Consider the following 27,203-nt stretch of genomic DNA (forward strand, 5'->3'; position numbering starts at 1 on the left):
AATCATAAATATTTAGTCCTTAGTCTATCTTTTCATATTAAAACTTACATATATAAAATTTTTCAGCTCTGCACCTGAAACCACATTTTTCCCTTTTTTCAGCTGTTTTCATAAGATTTGTCTTTCACTATCTTAAGTATAATATCCTGAACTGATGAAATCGTTGATATTTAAATATTTAGAATTTTTGGCTAAGTAAGAAAATCAAAATTTCTTATTTGACTCAACTTTGTAGCTATGGGATCATATTATAGTTACTATGAGAGCTGTCCAGGCCTTGTCAAGGTCTGGAGTTTATATTTGTAATCCCAAAGAAAAGTTATTGGAATTCTAGTAAGTAAATTCCAGTCTACCACTTGCAGTGCAACCCACAGCGACAATAAATAGACAGAGACGTATCTGCAGTAATGTAGAGCCAAGGGGATCCTAAGTCCAGTTGAAACAATGGCTAACTGGAACAAAAGCCTCAGCCAGGACTGAACCCGGGTTTTATTCATGAAGACGAGAGTGGCTCGGGGTTGAGTGACTTTGAGAATGGCGGGAAGTGCATGAGTACTGTGAGTGCGCTAGCTACGAGGCTCAGTAGCACCTCTGCAATGTGCTGAGAGAGGTATGCAGAAAGAGCACCTGTTCCAGGAACAGGTAGCCTCTAAGTTTGGAGTATTCTGCATAACACAGTTTGAGGAAGCACCTTGTGTTTCGGGTCAGTTGCCTCTGCTTTGATATCTGGGCCTTTTGCCCTGAGAACTCAGGGCCCCTTTCTGGAGGCTCAGTCCCAGCTTACAGCAGGGTATCTCTCAGCCTAGCTTGCACCTAATACTAGGGAGCTATGGGTGGGGCATCACTGACCAGTCTCACTGCTTCAAAGGCTAACATCAGCTCCTTGGCCAGACCTGTCTGTATTGCTTAAAGCCAACTGAGGGGTTGAGTATTGTCCTAGCCAGCTCTATACATGTCAATACATGGAATTAGGGCAAGGTTTAGGCGAAATGGAAACATGGTCTTCTTTCAGGGAGAGCTGACCCTGTGGTCCTCCGCAAGTTACAAAACATAGTTACAACTTTGCTGGTTGTTACTAGCTAGCATTTATATACTAAATAAAACGTATAAACTTAACTGGTTATTATTAGTTGGCATTTATATACTATGTCTATTGAGATAATATTGTTTCAAAATTATAGTACTATGCTGATTATCTAGAAATGACTCCTATTTTCATTATTAGAAATTACTACTAAATTGTTTTTCAGGTTGATCTCCACATACACTATCATATATTTTCAGAATAAATGTTTTATTTTATATCTCATTTTGGAAATCTTGTGCAGGAAAGAAAAATATTGTCTCTGTCAGTGAGACCTATGCATGTGGTTTATTCCATCTACTACTAATACAGTACATTCTTAGGTTTGATTGGAATTCAATTATTTTATATACATTTAGAAATCCAATTAAGTTGATATTTTCCTGAGTTTAATTTTACTTTGCTTTTCCTTCTTGTGATGTCTCAGAAACAAAACTAGAAATATTTTGTTCATTAAAATCTTCATTCTGTTATTCACTATTAGGTTTTAAGTATCTTATTAGTATCAAAGCTATCATTTTTAGTATGCTAGTGTTTGCCTTGTGTATATATTGTGTGTTGTACTTAAATCTAGTTTGTAAAAGTATTAGAAACTATAGAGTGACAATGAAAGAGCTTGTAGAATTTTGGGGTTTTTGTCTCCAATCTTAACCATTCTTCTTGTTTTTTTTTTTAAAGACTTAAAAAAAAACTAACAAAAGAACGACAATGGTGACAAAATCAAAACACAAAAACCATTCTACTGAAACCACTTTTGTTAAGAATCCAGCTTGAGCCACCTCATTGTAGTTTTTTGCGGTTTAGAATACAGACTTGTGAAAGATACAGCTTCTGCTCTCAGAGACCTTTGCCTTTAATAGGGGAATTGCTTAGCAACTCTGTAAAATAAAAGTAATTTTGATGTGAATTTATCCTGAGTAGTACTTCATAATACTGCTTTTTGTTTCACTTGCTACTCTTGAGATTTCAGAGCATGAAGGTATTTATTACTTGATAATGTGGTGGGAGAGTTTACTTCCACATAATCTTTATATTATTTTAAGCCTTTACGTTTAAATATTCACAATTTTACAAAGAAAAGTAGATTGTGTTGTGGCTTACATTGTTTTCCATTCCCACTCTTTTCTGATTGAAAATAAAAGTATCTTCACAAAGATGTTGTCTCTAGTCAGCAAACACAGTGGCTGCTACGCAGTTATTAAAAAGTAATTTCATATGTCACATGATTACATTTAAAGTGATTATGCTTTCCAAAGATGGGCTTCTCCTTGTTTTCATTTTTATAGGTAAGAAAATACTGAGGCAGAGAATCAGGAACCAAAACCTTACCCATTTTACTAATACTGCATAGGTTGTATTCTCTACTGGTTCCTAACATTTTTGATAATTATGTAAAAAACTTTTTTTTGAAAATATTTAAGAGATATACTATCTCAAGTAAAATGCAGGATATAAATTTTACATAGAATTTTAGTTGAGGCGCAGTCTGTGAGGCCCTTTATTTATATAACCGTGTGTATAACTTTGAGATACTATTCACATACCCATCTCACCTATTTATGTATAAATTTGCAGCGTACCCTCAGTGTTTTTCAGTACAGTCAGAGTTGGATTACCATCACTACGGTCAGTCTTGGAGCGTTTTCATCAGCCCCTAAAGACTCCTGTGCTGTTAGGACTTCACTTCCTGTTTTCACCCAGTGGTTTTCCTCACCCCACTGTAAGCAACCTCCACTTACTTTGTCCCTTTAGGTTAGTCTATTCTGGACATTGCATATAAATGAAATCGTAGACATATGTGGTCTTTGAAATGGAGTTTTTCATTTAACATGTTTTCAAGATTCATATACATTATACCATGTATTAGTAGTTCCATTCTTTTTATAGCTGAATAATATGCCATTGTACTTCATTTAGCCATGCATTTATTGATAGAGGCCAAGATTATTTCTCTCTTTGGGCTATCATGAATAATGCTTCTATAAACATTCCTATACAGGTTTTTGAGCAGACATGTTTTACCTTTCTCTTGGTTCTGTATCATACCTAGGAGTGTAATTGCTGAGTGTTCTAGTAATTATGTGTGTGACCTGTTGGGACCTGACACACTTTGTTTTCCAAAGCAGTGGCACCAGTTAATGATCCCCACACACATACATGTGTCACCGTTTCTCCATAACTTGTATGAAGTATTATCTTGATGAGCATTCGCTGATAAGTAATGATGTTGAGTGTTACTTCATGTACTTATTACATGTGTATTTTCTTTGTAGAAATGTCTGTTCATATCCTTTGTACATTTTAAAATTATTTATCCTTTTATTACTGACTTTAGAAGTTCTTTATGCATCTAGTTCAGGAAATTATCAGCTGTGTGGGAAATACAGTTTCTCATTTTATCAGTGGTCTTCACTTTTCTGGTGGTATCCTTTGTGACAAAAGTTTTAATTTTGATGAAATACAATTTATTTTTTCTTTTATTGTGTTTTGTAGATTTCTGAATAGACTGTGCCTACCCTTAGGTCAGGAAGATTTAGTCCTATTTTTTGTGTAAGAGTATCTAGTTGCTATATTTAGATTTGTGATACATTTTATGTCAGTTTTTATATAGATATGAGGAAGGAATCAAATTACTTTTGTATGTGGCATCCAGTTATTTTAGACTGCTTACCAAGGAGATAATTCTTGCCCCCATTGAATTTTATTGGCATTCTCAGAGGCTCATTCTTAGCCCTCCCTGCAGACCCTTGAATCTAGCTCTAGGGAAAGGTTCCGGCAATGAGAGGTCAGGCAGGATACAAAAAAGTAGAGGAGAGGCCACACTGACTTTTAAGTTGAGACTCAATTAAATCCTTGTTATTTTTTTTAATTATCTATTGCTGTCTAACAAATTACCTTAGTAGCCTAAAACAAAACTTTCTCGTGGTCATGAATTTGAGACTTACCTATGTACTTCTAACTTGGGGTCTTTTTGAATTGACAGTCAAGGTGTCATTTGGGTCTGCAGTCAAATCAAAGCGTGGCCTAGAAATGAAAGATCTGCTCCTAAGATAAGGTGGCTCCCTCCCTGGCTCTGACCAAAACCTCAGTTCCTCACCTCAGGGACTTCTCCATAGGGCTCCCTGAAGTAACCTCATAAAGTGGCAGCACGCTTGCCCCAGGACACGTGCTAACAGAGTAAAGAGACTGAAATACCTTTACTGTCTAGTGTTATTACTTATGTTCTCTTCTATCTTATTTTCATTAAATTTGAGTCACAGAATGTAGCCTAAGGAGCTGCAAGATTAGGCTTATTTTTTTAAAGCAATATCAAACAACTTGTGGACATATTTTAAACCACCATGTATTTTTGTCAGTTTTATTCAAAATAAAATCTAATTCCAAATAGCTGATGTTTGCCGGGATGTAACTCAGCGACATAAGCGCTTGCCTGGCAAGCCTGAGGTCACGAGTTCGATTCCCCGTACCAAAAAAAACAAAAACAAATAGCTAATGTTTGTTCATATCAATACCCACTTATTACTTAATGATCTTCAAAGTATTCATTCTGTTGGTCCCATGACCTTGATGTTTACAATCTAACCAGTCTCAGGGGCTGAGGATTTAGCTCAGTGGAACAGCGCCTGCCTGGAAAGCGCAAGGTCGTGAGTTTGATTCCTGGTACTGGAAAAAAAACAAAAAATTCAAAAAACCAGTCTAACCAGTCTTACTATATTTGTTGATAAAAACAAAGGGTATGCATATTAGAAATTTTCTGTCAGTAAATGTGACAGAAATAATATGATTTCTAAACTGAAATAAATATTAGAAACTTTCGTTTTTGTATCCCTAAATTCTCAGTTATAATTCAAGTCTCTAGGAAAGAGTAAACAGTTAGGTCTCTTTGAAGTTGTATTTAAATACTTCTATCCTGTACACTAGCTGATGAGAATTGTGACCATTTCTCACTTAAGAATCATTATCAAGTTAGCCATTACCTTTTTAGCAAGACCATAGGAACCCATTTTGGTGCGTTCCTTTGTAACCGTGGTTCCTCCCTCAAATTTTTTGTAGGTAATGACTTTGCATGACTCTGGAACTGGTCTGTAGTGGGACGCTGTGGGAGGATGAACACAGAAGAGCTGGAGTTACTGAGTGACTCCAAGTACAGAAACTATGTAGCTGCAATTGATAAAGCACTAAAGAATTTTGAGTACTCCAGTGAATGGGCAGATTTGATATCAGCACTTGGAAAACTTAACAAGGTATGTTTGTCTTATCCAGTATCAAAAGGGATAAAACTTAGAAATCTATTTTTATAGTTACAGAATTTCTCTAAATCTTAAACAACAGAACAATGTAAAGCATTGTTTAATTTTTGTAGTGCTGTTTTACTTCATGAGTTGCAAGGCTATATAGTCAGGCACACTGCGAACCCTTCATAAGTTCTAATTCAGAAAAACAGCAGTGCTTGAGAAGTAATTAATACCTGTAAAAACACAAGACTGTGAAGCAAAGATGCTAACGTTGAGACCTAGTAAGTTTCCATAACAGCATCAGATATAGTTTTGAAGTTCCCAGCACCAAAATACAAAACAGCAAGTAGAAAGCAGTCCCTGCTGTATGCTTTCCGAATGATACCTATGTAGCAACAAGGAAGTATTTTATATTCGGGCAATTCACAGTTGTGATTTTGGTTTTTCTTGTTATTGTTTTGCTTTGTTTCTTACAGAGGCAATTCTATATACAGTAACTTATGCCTTCGAGCCTGGCTTTGAGCGATCCTTCCTGATAGGTTTGGTTTTACCCACAGTACCACCACCACTGATCAACTTTTACTTAGCTTTTCTTTTTTTTTTTTGTTTAGTACTGGGGATCAAACTCCAGACCTCACACTTGCCACTGACCCGTATGCCTGGCCCTCACTCGCTCACTTTCCACTTTGACCCTGTTGTAGTTTAACTTAGATTAAATTTTTCTCACCTCACAGCCATAACTTTTAGGTTGTTGTTCACAAAGGATGTGTCTAAATTTTAAAAGGGCTGGATAGGAAAGGAATACCCTTATGGTAACTATGTTAAAATCAAATAGCTCAGCATATAATTATTTGGAAAGATATATATATAATACAAATGAAGGACACTAGCTTGGAACCTGAAACTATGGTAGTCATCTTAATATTTTTAAAGTAAAAGCTGTCATTTTCAAGAGGTCTTAAAATTGGATACACAAAGCTGGGTGTAGTGATGCACACCTATAATTCCAGCACCCCGGAGGCTGAGACAGGGTTGCCACACGTTTGAGGCCAGCTTGAGCTACATAGCGAGACCCCTTCTCAAACCACCCCTCAGAAAATTATATACAAGTGTCTGTTTGACGTGTTAGCTTCTAGTGTTTATCATATGAAGTTTGGAAAGTTCTTAATTTCTTTAAAACATCCACCAGAAATTGTACCCATAAGTATAAGTTTGCTTCAAGGTACTTAGATTCTCTATCTGAAGAGTTCTTACTTGAAACTGTTTTTAGGGGGCTGGGGATTTAGCTCAGCGGCAAAGCGCCTGCCTGGCAAGCGCAAGGTCGTGAGTTCGGTTCCCGGTACCGGAGAAAAACCAAAAAAAAAAAAAAACAAGCAACTGTTTTTAAAGGTAGTTCATTAAATTATGGAAATTAATTCATGTAATTACATAGTTTTTATATATTAATCAATATTCATGAATATAGTTAATATATCCAGCCAATACAAAGTAAGACACTCAAGAATCACTGACAAAACTTTCTAAATCTGTAGTGGAATAAAGTAAGGATTGTTGAAGATAGCCTGAATACATGTTTTAATAAATATATAATGAACTGGGAGATTTATTTCTGACCTCCACTGTACAGTACATTTTGGTGGCAGTACATTTTATATATTTCAACCTCAGTTTTTTCTTTTGTAAAATGAAGGACGTTTAATATATTTCTTCTATTCAAGTTCTAGCATATTCCATATTCATTCTGAGTCCCAGTACTTCAAAGACTATATATTTAGATGATCTTTTTGTTATATAAATAATCTTGGATCCTCTTAATGAAAATCCTTCCCTGACCATTATCTCTAAAAAAAAGTTATAGTTAAATAAGTAAAGCAAACTTTGTTTCTTCTAATTGGGAAGTTTAGGAAGACAAATAGAAAATTATAGTCTCAGGTAGATTTCTTATAATCATTAAAATTACTTCTTGTAACATCATATGCCAGACCAGTGGTTATACCTCCTCCAATAAAATATCTACGGTGAAGTCCAATTTTCTACATATGTTTCAGACAAAATACCAGTCAGAAAATGGTTGTTAGCTGGGCATGGTGGTATATCTGTATAATCCCAGTGGCTCTAGAGGCTCATGCAAGAAGATCTCAAGTTCAAGGCCAGCCTCAGCAACTTAGCTAGACCCTATCTCAATCTAAAAAGAGCTGTATGTAGCTCAGTGCTACAGCTGTAGGTTCATTTCCCAGTACCATCACCACCACCCACCACTACCAGCACTGCACACACACACATGCGCGCGCACACACATGCACACACAGTTTTCTCTTATGTCAGAAATTAACAGTTTGGAAAACCTAAAACAGTGTTAATATTTTTATTTTCCTCAGTTTTAATTTCAAACATAAGTAGTTGTGACTGACAAAAAGCTATAATGATAATTTTTACAGTGCTGTGCTAGAAAATGAAAATAAAGTTTTTTTCATCTTTATTACAATATTTTTTCAAGGTTCTACAAAATAATGCAAAGTACCAGGTAGTACCCAAAAAACTGACCATAGGCAAACGCCTGGCTCAATGTCTGCATCCAGCATTACCAGGTGGTGTTCATCGGAAGGCACTTGAAACATATGAAATTATCTTCAAAATCATTGGACCTAAGCGACTTGCCAAAGATCTTTTTTTATATAGGTAAGAATAATTTCAGTGTCTGTTTAAATATAATAGAAATAAAAATATATTGCTAATCTCTTATATATTTTCTGTGCTAAAAATCTCCTCCATGATTAAGTCTTTGATGACACTCTTAAATATACATGAGTTACAAAAATTTAAAACATTCCTTAAAGTTTTTTTAGATTAGATGTCATTTATGAAAAGCTTTCATTTAAAAGAGGACATTCTGCTCTTTAAAGCTTGAAAACTAGCCTAAGAAAAATAAGATACCTCTATTTCTCAGTAGCTTTCAACATTGTTGACCGTTCTTTATTCACTTGAAATTATCTTCTCCCTTGGTTTCCACAGCACCTCATTTATTTTGGTTAGTACTCTTAGTCATCTTCACCAGCCTTTCCTTCTTTACCTGAACTCAAAATACAGTTTCTTAGGGCATACTCAGTTCTATACCTTCTTACATTTTCACTTAAGATCCTTTCCTTGGACAACCTTATCTGTGTCCATAATTTATCATTTTTAAACAATTATGTTGTAAACTTTAAATATGTACACTAAAAGACACATAAAGATAATAAAATGGCTATATGTTAATTTATGGAAACAACTTAACCTATACTCATTTCACATGGTTACCCTGCTTTTGATTTTTGTGGCAAGATTAACCAGTCTATTCATGTGGTAAAAATCACAAATACCATTTTTTAATTATAGTTCTCATGTTGTACGTTAAATCTCTAGACTTATTCATTCTACTTAACCGCTGTCTTATAATCTTTTACCTACATGTTTTTTTCTTCCTACCCCTGGTAACCAGAGTTTTATCTTTAAGGTTAGGTAGAAGATGATAAATCAAAAGGAATGTGTGTGTAAAAATACATGTGTATGTTTACATGGGTCTACACACACCCACACACATACATTACACACTGCCCTAACAGCTCATATAGGGAGGGTGGCAGCTTCAAGCTACTTAAAAATAAAAGCTTGGAGGTTTGGTTGTTGATATTATTTGTTGTCTTTTTAGACTCATGGGGAGGCATACTTAGTTCTGGGAAAAGATTTTCCCATGGGAAAAGATTTCATTGCATTTGTGTTGAATAGCATAGGTACTGGTAGAAAAAAGAAGTTATGAGAAAGCAAAAGGAAAATGAATGGCTATGCGTTCTGGCAAATGCGGGACATGGGCCCTGGGGCAAATGGAGGAATGCTGAAGGAGGATATCCGTAGGTGCAAACTGTCTACAACTGGAGACACAAAAGTGGGCAGCTGCAGATGATTTCTATTTTCCTTACAGCCTAAAAGCAAGAGAGATTCTTCACTCAGTGATGGTTTCCTAAATGCAGGACATGGTACTAGTACTTGGATACAGAAATAAAAGGACTGTTATAGGCCCTTCATTTCTGATGCAATTTGTTGGGGAAGACACACATTAATTCAAAAACATGATAAATGTTCTAATAAAACAACATTGAGTGCCATGGGTACAATAAACAAGGGCCTAACCCTAGTGTAATTGGGAGACAGTCTCAAAAAAAAAAATGTTGTAGGCTGAGATCTGGAAGTTTAGAAATCACCCAGACATACAAAGAGGATCTAAGTACATTTTATCTGTGTGAGCAGTATGTGCAAAAGTCTTGAAAAGCATATGGAAGGTTTCTGAAAGGAACCGGAAAGGAATCCTTCACTGTCCTTGGAATAGAAGATTCCCAAATAAAGTGGTGAATATACATGGGGCTGTAGAGTGGTGTACAGTAGCTAAATCATAAAAAAGTGGTTAAAAGCTGCTTTGGCTACAGGAAATAAATGAGAATTTTAATGAGTACAATATGCAGGCAGTATTGATGCAGTGGACCTGTTAAGATGATAAACATGAGATTGGTGGCCTCTTACAGGTAAGTGGTAGAGATGAATAAAATTTATTATGTTCAAAAATTTCTAAGAGTGACTTGGCAAGAAAACTTGGTGATTGAAGGTTGGAGTAGGCAGTTTTTAAAAGGGGTTAAGAATCACTCGTCCGTTTTTGGCTAGCCAGCTAGATAGTGATGCTGTATTTTAAAATGGCAATTATAGGAAAAGGAACAGATTTTGAAGGAGAAAGACTTCTCTTTCAGAATTGTGAAATATTAAGTCTTTATGAAACATCTAGGTAGTTACTGAGCTGATAAGTATGGAACTCAGGGGAGAGAGCTTGTTTTTAATGGATGTACCAGGTGTGATCACAATATACGGTGAATTTTTTTAATTAAAACTTTTATACAGTAAAAGATACATTGCCATTCATCCCCTTCAGATTGGCCCATTACTCTTGCCGCTTTTCTGATACAGTTCTAGAAGTCCTCTTTCATAGCTGTCTTTACGAGATAGGATAAATATAGAGAGAGTCAGTGGTGCTGCTGGGGTGCCATCCAGTGGAAAGGCAGGGTCGTAAAAAGACCACCATGTGTCCTCACCCACCTTATTCGCAGGATCTGGTATCATGCAACTTCTGGTTCTTTCCTAAAGCCAGAATGGCCGTAATAGGTAAACATTTTTAATTAGTTCAGGAAATTGAGGCAGCCGGGGTAGCACAACTAAAGACACAAGGGAGGACTTCCAGAACCGCTTCACAAAGTGGCAAAAACAACGGGACATGTGAATGAAAACATAAGGGAATATATTTTGAGGGGAATTAATGACAGTGCGTCTTTTACTGTAATACTTTTAAAATTTTAAATATTAACTGTAGTTTTTGATCACACCTCATAGAAGTTGTCAGTATACAAGAAGTTGTCGATGTCCTTTTAAGTCAATCAGTACAACTTATTTCATCAAAATAAGAGATTTATATACACATATAAGTGCATACAAATTAATACTTTGTCATAATTTTGTTTCTTTCCCTTTCTCCTTTACAAAAAAATGTAAATAGTTCTGGATTATTTCCTCTTCTTGCAAATGCTGCCATGTCTGTGAAACCAACACTGCTCAGTTTATATGAAATGTATTACTTGCCTTTGGGTAAAACACTGAAGCCTGGTCTGCAAGGATTGCTCACTGGTATTCTCCCCGGCTTAGAAGAAGGGTCAGAATACTACGAGAGGTAAAATGGTGTTTGGTGGAACTGTGTAATCCAATGGCTTTGTCAGCAAGCATCTTTAAATTTGTTTTAGCATCACAAAAGTGAATCATTGTAGGTAGTCCAAAATATAACATTAAGATTTCAATAGCAATAAAAAGTATAGTGTCTCTATACTGTGTATCATACTGAAAATACAGCCATGTGGTAAAAGCACAGACTTCAGAGTCACTGGATTTAAATCAACGCCCGTACAGACACTGTGTGAACTTTGTAATTTTAACATTTTTGAATTTATTCAGTTTCCTCATCTATAAAAAAGCATAATACCTATTGTATTGTGTTGCTATAATAATAAAATCACTTAGTCCAGTGGTGCTTTACACATATGTCATTCAAAAAATAAAACAGGACATTTAGATTAATGAAACAAGTGGAAAATTGGCCCATCTGCCAACAGTTTTTAAATGGTTAATGGGAGAAAATAGTCTACCACCAAGTACAGTGCTATTTCACTAACTCTTAACTTTTCAAGGAAAATTATCAGATCTGATTTGGATCCTGCTATTTTTTGAGTATTTTATAGACAGTGACTGATGGCATTAAGTATTCCTAGAAGAAAAAGAAATTGAGTTGAGGTTGCAGAAATAGAAATTGCCAAATTTACTTTATAAGTAAACTTAATTATTTAAATTTCAATAACCTATTCAAACGCATTGACCAGTTACTCTCCTTAGTTGTAGCTCAGCTGCTCCCACAGTGCAGTAAGAATCTAATTCTGAACATACTGGGTTACCCTTTTAGGCTACTCTGAAAAAAAAATTTCTTTTGTCCTAACAGCTTATTAGTTGTATGAATTTAAGTATTTTATTTATTTGCTTAAAATTTTAGAAATATAAAATTACTTTATTTAGCATTTAAGTCAGTTTTGTTTTAAATTGTTAGATTTTCTTAAGGGAAGTACAGTCAGTACTAATGTAGCTACAATAATATTTAATATGGAAATTAAATAATTTTATTTATGGTTGTAGTATCTCATGATTTATCATATAGCTTGGTTGTTATTCCACACACAGTCTTTAAAAGCATTCATAGGCTGGGCAGGTGGCACATGCCTGTAATCCCAGTACTTGGGAGGCTGAGGCAGGAGGATCGTTGTGAGTTCAAGACTAGCCTATGCTACATAAGTGAGATCAAGGCCAGCCTGAACTGCATAGCAAGACCCTGTCTCGAAAAAAAAAAGCATTCATAAATGTGTTAGGCACAGATTTTAATACAATATAAATTGAGACCCGAAGAGATTACACTCAGTATTAAATCACACAGCAGTAACTAATTCTCTTATTATGACTTCATTATACTACAGTGAAATAGCCTGTTACATATTGCATTGTTAAAAACAAAAAGTAATCTGTAATGTAGTACTTCATAAAGTAGTAACACATCTTTCATTTTGTCATAGGTCTAATTCATTAACATAATGCTTAACTGTATGATATGTGATTTCAAAAAGAAAGCATTTGGAAATGTATCATACTAAAATACAGATCTAAGGTTTTGTGCAAAATCAACAGATGTTCTACCATAACATTACCATTAAGTAAAAATTATATGTGGTGTTTTATTGCTTAGAGTAGTTTAACAACCCACTGAGGTTAGATAGGTCTCGTGGTGGTGCTTTTTGTCATTCTTTTCATTTTATAGATGAGATTGAGCTGTATCAAGATGAATTAATTTCCTATCAGTATACAGCTTGAAAACAGTAGTCAGGACTTTAATGTGGTCCTGTCTGTGAAATTTTAGTTTTGTTTCTTGCTTTTGTTTTTGTTTGTTTTGTCTCAGAACGAATACACTGTTGGAAAAGGTTGCCGCCGCGGTGGACCAGTCAGCGTTCTATAGTGCACTCTGGGGCAGTCTTCTCACCAGCCCTGCTGTCCGCCTTCCTGGAATCACGTATGTCCTTGCCCACTTGAATAGGAAGCTTTCCATGGAGGATCAGCTCTACATAATCGGCAGTGATATTGAGCTAATGGTAAGTCCAAACATACGGTTGCTCATTTCACAAATATTTCTTTTTGTTTTGTTTTGTTTTGTTTTTGGTTTTTCTCTGGTACCGGGAACTGAACTAACGACCTTGCTCTTGCCAGGCAGGCGCTTTGCCGCTAAGCTAAATCCCCAGCCCCTCACAAATATTTCTTTAGAGCTGAGTACTGTTCCAGGTGGGTATGGAAAATCATGTAGTGAAGAGAGTTCCTGTTTTCATAGAGGTTGTATTTTTTATGAAGGAAAACTAAATGCTAAATTAGTAACTTTAAAAATCAGTTACTAGGCTGGGGATTTAGCTCACTAAATCCTGCCTGGCAAGCACGAGGTCGTGAGTTCAATGCCTGGTACCAGGGGAAAAAAAAAAAAAATACTAATTTTAAAAGCTTAATTTTTTATGAAAAGATAATGTTATTTGTTTGTCTTATCTCTATTGTTTGTTATTCAAGCAAAGTAATGGCTTTTGTTATTACTATCTTATTGATCTGACAATACATAACATATAGCCACATTTATTATATGAATGTATTTTATATTTAATTTATATTCATTTTTGCTCATTATCCTTTCTCCCCATATAATATGACTGATTTTAATCCAGATTTTTGTTAGATTTATTGAAGTATAATTCACATTCACTGAAATTAACCCTTTTACAAATATAATTATTTGAATTCTGGTCACCTAAAGTCCTGGAACTGCTGTGATCAGGATACAAAAAATTATATCACTCCAAAAGTTCTGTGTGGTCAAGTCCTCTTCCACTGTACTTCCAGACCTTTGCAAACAATAATCTAAATTTTCTATTTCTTTTATTTTGCTATTTCTGGGAAGTAAAATAAATGAAATTATACTTTATGCAGAGTGCAAGTATCGTGTCCTTCACTTTTCATGATATATTTGAAATCCAGCAATGCTTTTGTGTATACCACTGATTTGTGTCTTTATATCGGTACATATCATTCTGTTGTATGACAATACCATAATCTGATTGTTCATTCATCAGTTAATAATAAACATTTGATTTGTATCCCATTTGGAACAATTATTAGTAAAGCTACTATAAACATTTACATACAGATGTCTTTGTAGCCATGTTGGGGCTGACTTGACGTAAAAAAATCGTTGGAACTTCTCCAGTGTAGCGCTCCGTGATCCTTAGAAGCATACTTTATTTATTAGAGAAAATGAAGAGTCAGCATTCTGATGGCTCAGTAATAGAACGCATGCATGGCATGTGCAAATCCCTGGATCAAACCCTAACACCAAGAAGAAAAAAAGTTGAAAAAAATCCCCTAGCATAGCAGGCGATAGATGTTAAAGGCTCTCTTCATTTCAGGTAGAAGCAGTAAGTACTTCCGTGCAGGACTCCAGTGTTCTTGTGCAGAGAAGTACCCTGGACCTCATACTCTTCTGTTTTCCATTCCACATGAGTCAGGTAAAACATTAATGACTGATATTAACTCCCCCAAATCCATGCTGTTTTCAACGCTTGAAAGAGAAAACAAAAATATGTCAAGGAAATGTGTGTAGTCAAAAGCCTAAAACATGTATTACCTGGCTGTTCATCAAGTGTTATTGACCCCTGCTTTTGAACTGTCTTGTTTTCCAACAGAGTGCTAGTCGTCCCTCGCTTGAATTCCTCATCAGGGTGTGAGGGATTAATTCTTCGTAGACTTAAATTGCTAAGAACTTAGTTTGTAATATCCCTGGATTGGTGCTTCTGAGCCTTTTTTTGGCTTGTTCCTTTTTTAGTACTTTGTTACTTTATATTCTTACCTGCCAAGATTTTCTCAGACTTTATGCCTGTAATTTGTTTTATAAAGAGAGTAACTATATTGAACAGGTAAATACCTAATTCTAATACTCAATTCTAATACTGTACTTTTCTCTCTGATTACTGTACCCATTTCTAATGCTCTTCTCCCCATTACTATACCAAATTTTTAGATCGCCTAAGATTAAGGATCATGGTCATCCTGGTTTCCCACTTTACCATTGTATGTGTCTTGCATGCGGTAAACTTGGAGAGTATTGATTGTATTTGTAATTTAATAGTTTTCATTTTATTTCCAAAAGTAAGATTGCTATTACACTGTAGGTGGAGTGATAGATTTCTTTTACTTATTTCATGGAAAGCTGACTTGAAAGTCTAATATTTACACTTTTAATTGAGATTATAACTGAATTTTTTTAACATTATAAAAGAGGAAAAATAATGATGTACTTTTGTTGTGATAAAGTACAGTCACATCCCCAATCTTTTCAGGCCACTCGACCAGACATGATCAGGATATTGTCAGCAGCCCTTCACGTAGTACTAAGGAGGGATATGTCCCTGAACCGAAGACTGTATGCATGGCTTCTTGGTAGGTGTTTCATGTACATAGTCCTAATCGAGAAAAAATGGAGAAAGATTTGTCATACATAAGTGTTACTGAGTTTTATATGTTCTAAGTTAAAAAGCTAAAACTGTTTGTAAAGCTAAAACTGTTGTGTAAATGGGTAATGAAAATATAAACTATTAATGAAGAAATTTCAAAACCTTCTTAGTTGAAGAGTATTTGAATCCCCATGGTCACACAATGATATTTTTTCTATCTTATAAATTGAGGTTGTTAACACCATAAATTTGTAAATAAAGAAGGATAAGTTAATAATTAAAATGACAAAATTTCTAAAACTTTTAAGTCATCAAAGGAATTAGAACTAGTAAGTACCACCAGCTCCCATGTGGTCCCAACTCCCACTGAAGCAGTGAAACATTGTGTTCATTTTGGTTTCCTACACTTTGTCGGTGTTTGGCCTATCCTCCCAATGCCTTGCTGCCTGGAGTGAGAGGATCCAATATCACTTGGATAATTTGAGTCCTCAGTTATTTTACTGTGGTAAGGTGGGTGTTGGAGGACAGGATAGTTCTGGAAGAATATTGTGATACTTATTACTGAATTGGTTTCCCTTTATTAAACTATCCGAAATGATCTCTCTTGCTGACATTGAATGGGCTACTAATTGGTAAGTGTTTAGTGCTGTTTTTGAGATATTTGCTGTTCTGGTATTTAGTGAGCAACCGTTCTGAGAGTTGAATTTTAATTCATTGGCAATTTATTTCCATGGAGGTTTTGATAACAACGGTACTATCATAGGACCCAGAAGTACAAGACACAGTAATCCTGAAGAACATGCCACTTACTATTTCAATACCTTTTCAAAAGAATTGTTGGTCCAGGTAATGAATGCTTTCATTATTCTTTGCCTACTTACTGACTGCTAGTTACCAAGTATAACATAGAGTCCTGCCTTAATTGAATTCATAGTTGGATGAAGACAAGACTCAAACACTTTCTAAGAGAGACAGTAACCAGCAAATAGCTAAAATAAAATGATAAATGATCATAAATTAGACTCTTTTGTAAGCCTAGAGCTGTTTATTTTGTTGTTCTCAAGCTTTACTAAAACAGAGTTCAGCCTCTTACCTGTGTGTCCTATGAACACTGGAGCTTTTCCAAAAGTGTAGTATGACCTAAATTATTTCCTAGGAAGCCAGAGGGGAATTTGGACTGCAGTAGGAATCTAAATGTGGTAAAACTGTCATTGTAATGGAAATGTTAACATGGTCCCTATATTTCTTTCATATTATTTTAATTTCACTTATATATTCAAGTTGTCTCAAAATATTGGAGGCATTTTTAAGTGCATGGAGTAACATACTGAGTTTGGTGTCACTAATGATAAAATCATTGCATAACAGTAGATATTGCCTTGATGAAGTTGCATGGTTTGGGGGTCATGATCCTAAACAGAAACATTTTCATATCCTAAACACAAGTATTTTCATCTTGAGAGTAGATGATACTTATGAATATAATCTTCTTGATTTTTTTTTTTTTTTACTCTTCCGTGTTTTCACTAGGGAAAATTTAAGCGCCTTTTCTTCTCTCCAGACAGATAAATATAACATTTGTCTTCCTAGCAGAAGAAGAGGGCTTCAGAAAAGTGATGGGAGATTTACATTTGCATTACACGTGGTTATCTTTAAAAGTATCTTTTCTTGTGAAGTAATTATTTCAATCTGTTCTCAAACTGACGCATACATGCTTCCTTTTTGAAGGCAATGGTGGGAATCTTAAAAGTGAATGGATTTGGAGAAGAGAGCACACTAATGCAGGATCTCAAACCTTTTCGGATTTTAATCAGTTTGCTGGACAAACCTGAGCTGGGTAAGGTGCACCTCCATCCCGAGGGCTGAGGTCACCGGAAGTGGTTTTGTATTGTTTCGTCATAAAAGATTAAGTCATTAGAAGAATTGCTGTATTTTGAAATAGCTTTTAAGTATAGGTCCTCAACAATTTCTTACCTCAGAAAACAAAAATAATTTCTTACCTAAAGGTTACACAGTTAAGAAGATAGAGGTATACATGCAGCTGATACGGTATCATTCCCCATTCTTATATGTAGTATATATGTAGCAGAAATCATTTTAAAAGTGGCTAAGCTCCCCTTCATCTTACTCAGTTACTGAAATTGAAACATGTATGATCTGTTATAACATAAGAGGTCACAGAATTTAAGGACTTGAGCATAAATATGTGGCTTATCTTCCTCTTCTTCCCATAACCCCTTTTATTTTATGTTTTATCTTTTCTCGTTGTATACTAATTACATATTAGATCTACTGGGAAAGCTACATGTAAGACAGAAATTAAGAAGAAAGCAAATATGAATAATAAAATGAAAACATAACATGTAATTTTTCAACTTACATGCCGATGTTTTAGCAGATTGCTAAAATTCACCAAATCTTAAAAATGAAAATATATTTAAAATATAAGAATATCAAGTTATATTGATGGCTTTGACAGGTTTATTGTTTAAGTACTGTATGATAATAAGTGAAGCTGAGGAATTTTTTAAAAGGAAATTGGACCCTGTTATAGCAAATAAAATTTTAGCCTTATGCATTTTAGAATTAAATTGTAAATAGTACTAGTACAGTAACAGTAACATTTACTGAATAATCATTAACTTCTAGGAACTAGGCTGTCCTTATAAATATTTTTCTTAATCTTATAAACTGTCATATAAATTTATTATCCTCATTCTGGATGAGAAAACCAAAGGTCAGAAAAATAAATAACTTGTCCAGGGTAACAGAGTTATAAACTAATCAAACCAATTTTCCTGATTTTATCAATTCTGTTGTGTAAATCTATAACTTATTTATTTATTTAGTCTTTTTGAGACAGGGTCTCGCTATGCAGTTCAGGCTGGCCTTGAGCTCACTTTGTAGTCCAGGCTGACCTCGAACTCGCAAAGATCCTCCTGTCTCAGCCTCCCAAGTGCTGGGATTACAGGCGTGTGCCACCACACCCGGCAAATCTATTATTTACATGGACATTTTTTAATTATTTAAGGATTTCTCAAAATGTGAAGTTTAATTTGGCTTCTGAAAATTATTTTTAAAAACTTGTTTTAAAATGTCCTTTATTTGGAACAATTTTTAAATAATCATGATTTATCTATTCTAATTGCTATCTTTACTTTGTATATTAATTTTAGGACCTGTAATTCTGGAAGATGTACTGATTGAGGTGTTTCGAACATTGTATTACCAATGCAAAGCAGAATTAGATCTTCAAATGGACCCACCCTTCAGCAAGGATCATGCTCAGTTAAGCAGGTAGACTACCAAAAAAAAATAAGCATGACATGAAGATGTTGTTAGTCATAAAGTAGATACTGCTCTATACGTTCACTTAATGTAATTTGCAGTGTTAGTGATAACTGGAGGTCTCACCTTACTCTATGAAGTTTGTGATCTAATGAGTAAAATTGATTTATCACTTTTTTGGGAGTGTGAAGTGTAACTCACTCATCACTTAAGTAGGCACTTTAAGCATGACCACACAAACACCACGAGTCAGGCAAGGTTCTTAATCTCACCAGTTTAGAAAATTAAATTTTAGCAGTGAACATGTTTGCCCCAGGGTTATTTCACTTACTGAACTTACAGCAGACTGCTGCTACATGTCGGTTAATAATGGGAGTTGTATCTTGTTTGCTAAGCAGTCTATTTGTTCACAGGGTAGTGCCTCTTGGTGGTTAAACATAATCAGGAAACCAAATCATAGATTCAAAAAAGACTTGAAAAAGGTCATTGTTAAGTGAACGAAAGGCCACTGAACATTCTTTTTTTTAAGTTAGATTCTTTCACATATATATATTCCTTTTAAATGCCAAGTCATGTGACATTAGCATGTCTTCTTCCCGTAAGTCAGGGATAGACACATGCTAACAGAGTCTTTTTCTTCTCTGCTTTAAACATACCACTTCTAGTATTATCTGCCGAAGAATTTATATAGCCCGTAGTAATACCTCGCTGTGTACAGACAAGTACTTGCCTAGCATGCGCGAGGCTCTGGGTTTGATCCCCAACACCTACAACTATATATGACATAAATAGATGTAGATATAATTGTTTTGTTAGAGAGGCTAGGAGGGGAAAATAGGTAATAGATTAAATGGTAGTCATTTGAAATAACAGAATTATTTTTCCCTGATGGAATTTCAGTAATAATAGCTATTTATAGTAATGGTGCATTTTAGCATTGTTTTTAAAGGTAAGAATAATAATTTGAGTGAAACTGGTCAAAATAAACTTTATTAAGAACATCCTGAACAACACAGGGAAGCAAGCAAAATTCTTTAGAAACAAGACTGTCAAAATCAAATCACTACTTACTTTATATGTGCCAAATTAACACGGTGCACTTAAGAGTTCAGAAAGATCTTCCTGTTCTTTTGTGGTGTTTATTATGTAAGGCTAACTTGTGATTTCAGTGATACATTTGAGTTATGAAAACTCAAGTTTGGAAGAATTGCATATAAAGTTAGAGCATAAAATAGATTAAAATTATTGGTTCTAATGTGCTTACTAGCATATTTTCTAGCAGCTACCTAGGAATTTGCACTGCCTTATTGATACTGCATTTAAATTTGAAAAAAATTGATAATACTCTTTTAGTTTTTGTTTTGTTTTGTTTTCTTTAGTAAACTAAGGGAAAATAAGAAAACAGCAGAGCTGATTAAAACTGCCAACCTTCTCTTTAATTCCTTTGAACCTTATTATATGTGGGATTATGTTGCATGTTGGTTTGAAGAATGTTGTAGGTAAGTTAAAGTATTTCATTTGCTTTAATATCCAAAGCTAATTTTTAAGTTGTTTAATCTCAAAAATGTTCTTTTATCCATTCTACTACTACTGAGAACTATTCATTGTTTTGTAGCTGTAATCTGACTCTATCTTGTTAGTCTAGCATATGAAAATCTTTAATCATATCGTCCTACAGTTGGAAGGGAGCTCAAAGATGTGTTATTCAACAACACAGATGAAAGATTCTATCCAGTGTATAGGAATCTGACTTACCTTTGTGATAGAGCATAGGAATCTAGCTTGTCTTTGTTGTAGCGAGATAACAAATTTGTACTGCTGCCTTGGCACACTTCCCCGAAAATATTCCCACTTTTTGTAACAAACCTCCTGTGTACTTCTCTATTTCACAGCTATAGAACTAGCTCATATTATCTCTGAAGAGGAGTGATAAAAGTCCTCTACCCTTTAAGACAGAAAGCCTAAAGAATGGTCTAAAACCCTAGAATACTAGTGAACTGCAGTGAAATCTGGCTGGATTCTAGACCAAATTTTTCAGAACCAAATTAACCTCTCAAGCTTGATGAGCGTGTAGTCAAAAAGTAAAGGCATACAGTCTTGTGTTTAGAAGTCATTAAAAAAGTAAATACTGCTTTACATTAATTCCTTTAATGATTTGGAAAGCTTTTGGATACCGACTTGGCAGGTGTTGAACACCCTCCTGACGAGCATTGTGCTAGGCATATAGAGAAGTCCCTGTCTTCACCCACCTGACGGTGGGCCAAGTAAGATTCACATATTCCTAGTATTAAGTTTAAAATTGCAAATGCCTCCTAGAGAGAATAAAATATAAAAATTAAGAGGAATTATGGGAACCTTTTTAATACCTAACCCTACTTTGGGTTTTCAGTTTCTGTGTTTACAAACACATCTACCCTACTGTGTTTCTCTGTCCACAGACACACACCCATGCTGGTTAAACTAACCTGAATTATCCCCTGAGCACACATAAACTTTTGTATTATTCGGCCTTCACTTGTGCTATTCTTTATTCTACCCTTTGTGCTAATCTGGGAAAGACCTACACCTCTCTTGACTTCCTCAAATCTCCCATCCAAATCAATTACTGTCACACTGTCATATCATTGTATTCATTTATCTCCATAATTATATTTCTCATTGTTCAAGGACAGTGTCATAGTCTTACTTTGTGTCTTCAGAGTGTAGAGCAATGTATGGTCACATAAGATTAATACGATGTGAATGTTTATTCAAGGAATAATCTTTATGTGGTCTAGCAGAGACTTCCTGGAAGAGGTAGATTTGATCTCAAGACAGGTACATTCTAGATACAAGAAAATGAAGTTCGAGGAGGATGATAGTCCGGACAAATTGGTAAAAACAATCCATTTTAACTAGGAGATTAAATCTTTACTGTGAGCAATGAGAAACAAGTCTCAAAAAGTGAGATCCATCCAGAAAAACTTGAAAGTGAAAGAGAGGCATTCCAAGGAGAGGTTAGGCCTAAGAATCTAGCTTTGAGAATTTTCCCATTAGAGTACAGTACTGTAAAGGGACTATTTCATCACAAGAACATTAAGTTTGTGACCCTTTGTTGACCTGGCCCTCATTAGGCAGATGATAACGTTTTACAAGCACTCATATCACTTGAGAGTGTACTTGATAAAGTAAATTTGTTCTTTCAGGAGGACGCTGCATGCCAGGCTTCAGATTGGACCTGGAGATAGTAGTGAGTCATCTGAATTACAGCTGACCAATTTCTGCTTACTGGTGGATTTTTTGTTGGATATAGTTTCCTTGGTAAGACCACCTGGGTAAAAAAAAAAATCAAGGAAATTGAAGAACATAATTTAAATATTTCATGTTGCTGATAAATTTCATCTTTAAAACTAAATTGATTTTCTTCTCTGTGGTATAGCTTTTTATCTTAAAGTTTTCCGAGTGTTTTATCATTTGACGTATATAATACATGGAATATACTTCCTAACTGCATGCTGTAAAATTATAAGTGTTTATTACTTTGGCCTAATGCTGCATTTTTTATTAATGATTTTTTTCTGTTAAATTAAGACTGTTGGAAATCTTTTCCTCTTATGTTTTCTCTCCTCAATTCTGTGCTCTCTCACTTTGAAGCCTACTAGAAGTATGAGGGTGCTGTGTCAGGTATGACATTCAGCCTGTTTTTAACAGATTCTATTCACTTTTTTTACATTACTATTTCTGTAATATAGCAGATTAAATGGGTTTATAAAATGATATATGCTTTAAAGTACTTAAATTGAGAATTTGGGAGTAGAAATTTTGTAAGTCATTAATAATAAAATATACAGTGTTAATTAAGAGCATGATACCTATAAAATGAGTAAAATTATTAGCTTATTTGTACAGATTGAAAAATAAATGACCTTTAAGCTATAAATTATTTAATTATCTTTCGTTTCCCTCTTATTTTCAGGAGACTTACATTGAAATCCAAACAGAACACTTGCCCCAGTTGCTGCTTAGGATGGTTTCTGCCCTGACAAGCCATCTCCAGACATTGCACTCATCTGAGCTCACAGATTCGCTCAGGCTCTGCTCAAAGATCCTTAGTAAGGTCCAACCTCCTCTGTTATCTGCTGGTACTGGAGGCATGTTGCAGTTTCCCGGTGGGCAGAGCAGCGCAGTCAAAGAATGGGAAGACAAAAAGGTAATCTTGGCTCTTATTTTTGGTGTTAGACCTTGTAGTTCTTCAAAGCAGAGCAGTTTCTGAGTTACATCACTTGTGCATGAACATTAAAATATCAGTGACCCTTCTTATTCCATGTGATGTAGCACTAGACCTTATTGTCAGCTTTCAGCCATAGGACAGTTTAATGGCTATATTAGTACTTTTCAGTATATATACAATGTCCATGACGTATCTAATTTTAAATTTTCTGGAGGCTGCATTTAAAAAGTAAAAAGCAGGTAAAATTATTTTTCACTTTATTTTACTTAGCCCAATGTAGCAACATATTATTGTTTCAACATGTAATCTGTATAAATTTGCCAACATATACTAAAGTAGTCTGAAAAAAGTAGTTTTTTATGTACTAAGTCTTCAGAGTATAGTGATATTTTGAACTTGTAGCTTATCTTCAAATGCTACATTTTTAATAGAAGTACTTTGTATTGAATTTATACAATTTACATTTGAAAAATTGAAGTCACATATAGAAGTTGTTCCAAATAGGCTTCTTTTTCTGATAAGTTGTCAATTTTAAAATTTAAATAGAATTAAAAATTTAGTTTCTCAATCAGTCTACCCACATTTCAAGTGTTTGATAGCCACACGTAGCCCTGTTAATATGGCTACCATAGTAAGAAATTTTACTGGTCCCTTTCACATATTTTTCTCATGATCTCAAAATCCAGGATGTTTTTATTGTCCTGTGTCTTCCAGATGCTTAATACTGTCTTTCTGAAGTTGTTTAGAATTAAACTTTTATAATTTTAATGTCTGGCATGACTAACATACCTAAACACTTACGGGAAAATCAATAATTTACAAGTTCTCAGGTTTATAATCAAAGGTTTTGGTGACTGTGAATGAAAGCGTTCAGTTGAATTATGTAATGATTACGTTGATTTTAAGCACAGTATCACAGTGTTAGATTATTGCATAAATCTTGTTTGTGTAATTACCTTTTTTCCCCCTTTACATGTCTTTTTTCCCCAGGTAGACAAAATACATTTTAGACTGTCTCGTGTAACCTTTCCCATCAGATATTAATCCTAGAACAGTTTTTTGGGTTCAGCTAAATGTGTTGCTCTTCCATATGAAGTGAAATTACTGATGTTTGACCAGTGTAAATATACTTCAGGATTAGCCTACATAAAAAAAAAGCCGCTTTTATTTTCCTTCCAACCTGCTCATTATATGTGATATGTAATATATAGTAATATTAATAATTGTGTATACATATGCATCTACTATTGCTGAAAATTTTATTTTTTGCATTATTTTTCCTTAAATTGTGCTCCTGAGATTTCCTTAGAAGATTAAAATAGATATGAACTAGTATTGAAGTTTTGGTTTTCATTTGAATGAAACTAATGGGAACAGGGGAAGCAAGGCCCTTAGTGTTTTTGTAGTAGCAAAGTAGCATACTCAAACCTGAAGACCCTCATTGATGGTTATAGATAAGGTAAAAGGTAACACCCACTTGTATTAAATGAATGACAAAGCCAGGCATGTTGGCACACCTGCAGGGCCAGCCTGAACTACATAGACTGTCTCAAGATACCAAAAATAAACAAATAAATAAAATAAAATTATGATGTCATTAACCTTAGAGCATGCCTTTTCCCGTCTGTCTCTGGTTTTCTTCTATGCTCCAGGCCGTGTATACTTTTCTCTTGTGTTTTACTGAACTATGATGGTATTGTCTTTACTTAGATATCTGAAAATGATCGCATTTAAAGGTTGAGTGTTTTCTATATTCCCTTTTTTATAAAGTGTAAGTAAAGGAGTTATAATTTTTTTAAAAATCTGATTTGATTCTATGCACATAGTGTATTTTCATAAAATCAGTATATGGATCTCCATGCTCTAATGCCTAAAACATTATTTCTTTCTATTTTCAAAAAAACATTTTAATTTCAAATAATTATATATATGTAATATAGTCCATACCAGTAAATATTATAAATGTTTACAGATTGAGTTGAATTGTAGCCTGAATTCCATTAAATTAATATCACTCATTATTTGATGATTCTTTTATAAAATATTAGTATGGAAATAATTTTATAGTAATAAACTAATGACAGTTTTATCATGTAAATATCTTTGTAAGTACATGGTTTCAGATGATCGATAACCTTTCAAAAACAATTGACAAATAAAATCCATTTTGATAGTTGCCTCTAAACTTTGGAATAATGTGAAAAGCTCTCCTACTGTTATTGTGATATCCTGTAGTGAAAGAAGTTTATAATTGCCTCATCTGATCTCTTCTATTAACTGCTAAGTTTATCTGCATATCCTTGGGCAAGTTTTTTTTTTTTTTTTAACTTCACTGAGCCTCAGTTTTCTTGTCTTTCAAAGAAAGCAAATTAGGCAGTCTCTGGGCTTCTCAACCGTTTCTTTCTAGTTGGAAGACACATACAACAGAAGCGATTGCACTCCTAATTACAGTTCCAGTAATGTATAAAGGAGAGCATGGAGAGGACTGTGGGAGACGGCATGGCCTGACCTAGGCTAACGAAGGCTTCTTGAGGCGGGAATGTTGAAGTGAAGCCCTGGAGAAGTCGGTGGGGTGGAGGTGAGGCAGAATAAGAGCAAGTGTGAGAGAAAGGAGCACTTAGAAAGACTGAGGCAGAAAGGACGCTATGCAGATGGGGCGATAGCGCTTTGAGAGACACAGAAGCCGGGTTTTGCAGAGCCTTGCTCACTGTACTAAGGCTTTTATTCTTTATCTTAGGAGCAATGGGAAGACACTGAAGGGAAAAAGGCAAGTGACATAATCAGATTTGTGTGTTAGAAAAATTACCCTGGCTGCAGTGTGGAGTATGGATTGAGAAACAAAAATGGATGTGGGGAGACCTGCAGTAGTGCAGGTGAGAGGCGGTGCTGTCTGTGCTGACGAGATGGGGCAGAGAGAGAAATGGGTGGCTTAGCAATATATTTAGAAAGACAAATAAAAACGATTTAGTGATAGATTAGGGTAATGAGCGGTTACCAGTATTTGCTGAGTGTTCACCGCATGCCAGGCACTGTGCCAGGCATCTTAAACATGCCATTACTTAATCCTCATAACAGCTGTAAAACGTAGGAAGTGTCGTCTCGCTTGCAGTGGTGCCCTTATCCACAGTTTCTCTTCGTAGTTCCAGTTACTCGCAGTCATCAGTGGTCCTGATGTGTGAAACGGAAAATTCCAGGAAATTTTCCTAAGGTTTAAGTTATATATGGTTCTGAGTATTACGGTTAAATCTCACACCATCCTTCTCTGTCCTGCCCAGTATATGAGTCATGTCTTTGTCTCGTGTATCCACACTGTGTGTAGGATTGCCCATTAGTCATTCCGTAGCTGCTTTGGTTATCAGGTAGACTGCTGTGTTCAGGCGACCCTTATGTAGTAGCCTAAGCCTGTGTCTCAGTGCCTACGTCTTTCTCCTCATTTCCTGTCGTCACACAGACATTGTATCTTGTTACTTCATCACACGGAGAAGGGTGAGTACAGTGCAGTTACATGTTTTCAAAGCAAGAGACTATATATTCATATATATTCATATAGCTTTTATTATAGTATATTGACATCGTTATCCTATGATTAATTCACATCATGCAGAACTTATAAACTTTACCATAGGTGTGTATGTATAGGGAAAAACGGAGTATACGTGAGATTCAGTACTGTCCATATTTTCAGACATCCAATGGGGGTCCTACAACATGGCACCCATGGATGCGGGAGCCTCTGTATACAAATAGAAAACTGAGTTTGGAGAGGTTAAGTAACTTGCCAGACTTACATAGTGAGCAGTAGAGCTCTGGCTGACGTGGGGCCCACACCCTTCCTACTGTGCTAATGTGGGAGAAGTCAGGAAGGGGAAGAGAGGTAACAGAAGTATCAAGAGTCACCCCTAGGTCTCTCACTAGCTTTGATGAGTGGTGGTGCCAGCAGCAAGGGACATGAAGTAAGGCCCAGCTTTGGGCAGCAGAGTGTTTAGTTCATATATTGATAAATCACCTTTCATAATCCTATTCAAGTTATACTGTGGCCCAGTGCCGCAAGGAATGTGTGATATGCACACCTTTGTTTATTTGAACTAAGTAAGACAATATCCTTGATGATTGTACTTATCCTTTTTACCAAGAGAAAGGCTAATACATTCCAGTCCTACTCTAGGAACTGGTTTGTATTGTAATTAATTTGTCTGTTCCCCTCTAAGTGATAGTATTCCTTTTCTAGCTACTACCTAATA

General features: G+C 35.1%; 1 protein-coding gene across 2 annotated transcripts in view; it reads left to right on the forward strand.

Annotated features, from left to right (window-relative positions):
- The first annotated feature begins 2,707 nt into the window (after positions 1-2,707).
- Positions 2,708-27,203, forward strand: part of Dopey1 (dopey family member 1) — a 67,591-nt gene continuing 43,095 nt past the window's right edge. Inside the window, exons 1-14 of one of the 2 annotated variants that reach the window (XM_013510756.1) lie at positions 2,708-2,804; positions 5,138-5,328; positions 7,817-7,998; positions 10,892-11,062; positions 12,881-13,070; positions 14,421-14,519; positions 15,351-15,450; positions 16,201-16,310; positions 17,193-17,301; positions 18,641-18,761; positions 20,132-20,251; positions 21,938-22,052; positions 22,386-22,415; positions 22,708-22,941. In XM_013510756.1, the coding sequence (XP_013366210.1) occupies positions 5,191-5,328; positions 7,817-7,998; positions 10,892-11,062; positions 12,881-13,070; positions 14,421-14,519; positions 15,351-15,450; positions 16,201-16,310; positions 17,193-17,301; positions 18,641-18,761; positions 20,132-20,251; positions 21,938-22,052; positions 22,386-22,415; positions 22,708-22,941 (1,719 nt within the window). In that variant the 5' untranslated portion in view covers positions 2,708-2,804; positions 5,138-5,190. The remainder of the gene's footprint in view (positions 2,805-5,137; positions 5,329-7,816; positions 7,999-10,891; positions 11,063-12,880; positions 13,071-14,420; positions 14,520-15,350; positions 15,451-16,200; positions 16,311-17,192; positions 17,302-18,640; positions 18,762-20,131; positions 20,252-21,937; positions 22,053-22,385; positions 22,416-22,707; positions 22,942-27,203) is intronic. The other variant, XM_013510757.1, reaches the window with a different exon arrangement.

Source organism: Chinchilla lanigera, unplaced genomic scaffold (assembly GCF_000276665.1).
Source record: "Chinchilla lanigera isolate Chin_1 unplaced genomic scaffold, ChiLan1.0 scaffold00010, whole genome shotgun sequence".
In the NCBI taxonomy this organism is placed as follows: Eukaryota; Metazoa; Chordata; class Mammalia; order Rodentia; family Chinchillidae; genus Chinchilla; species Chinchilla lanigera.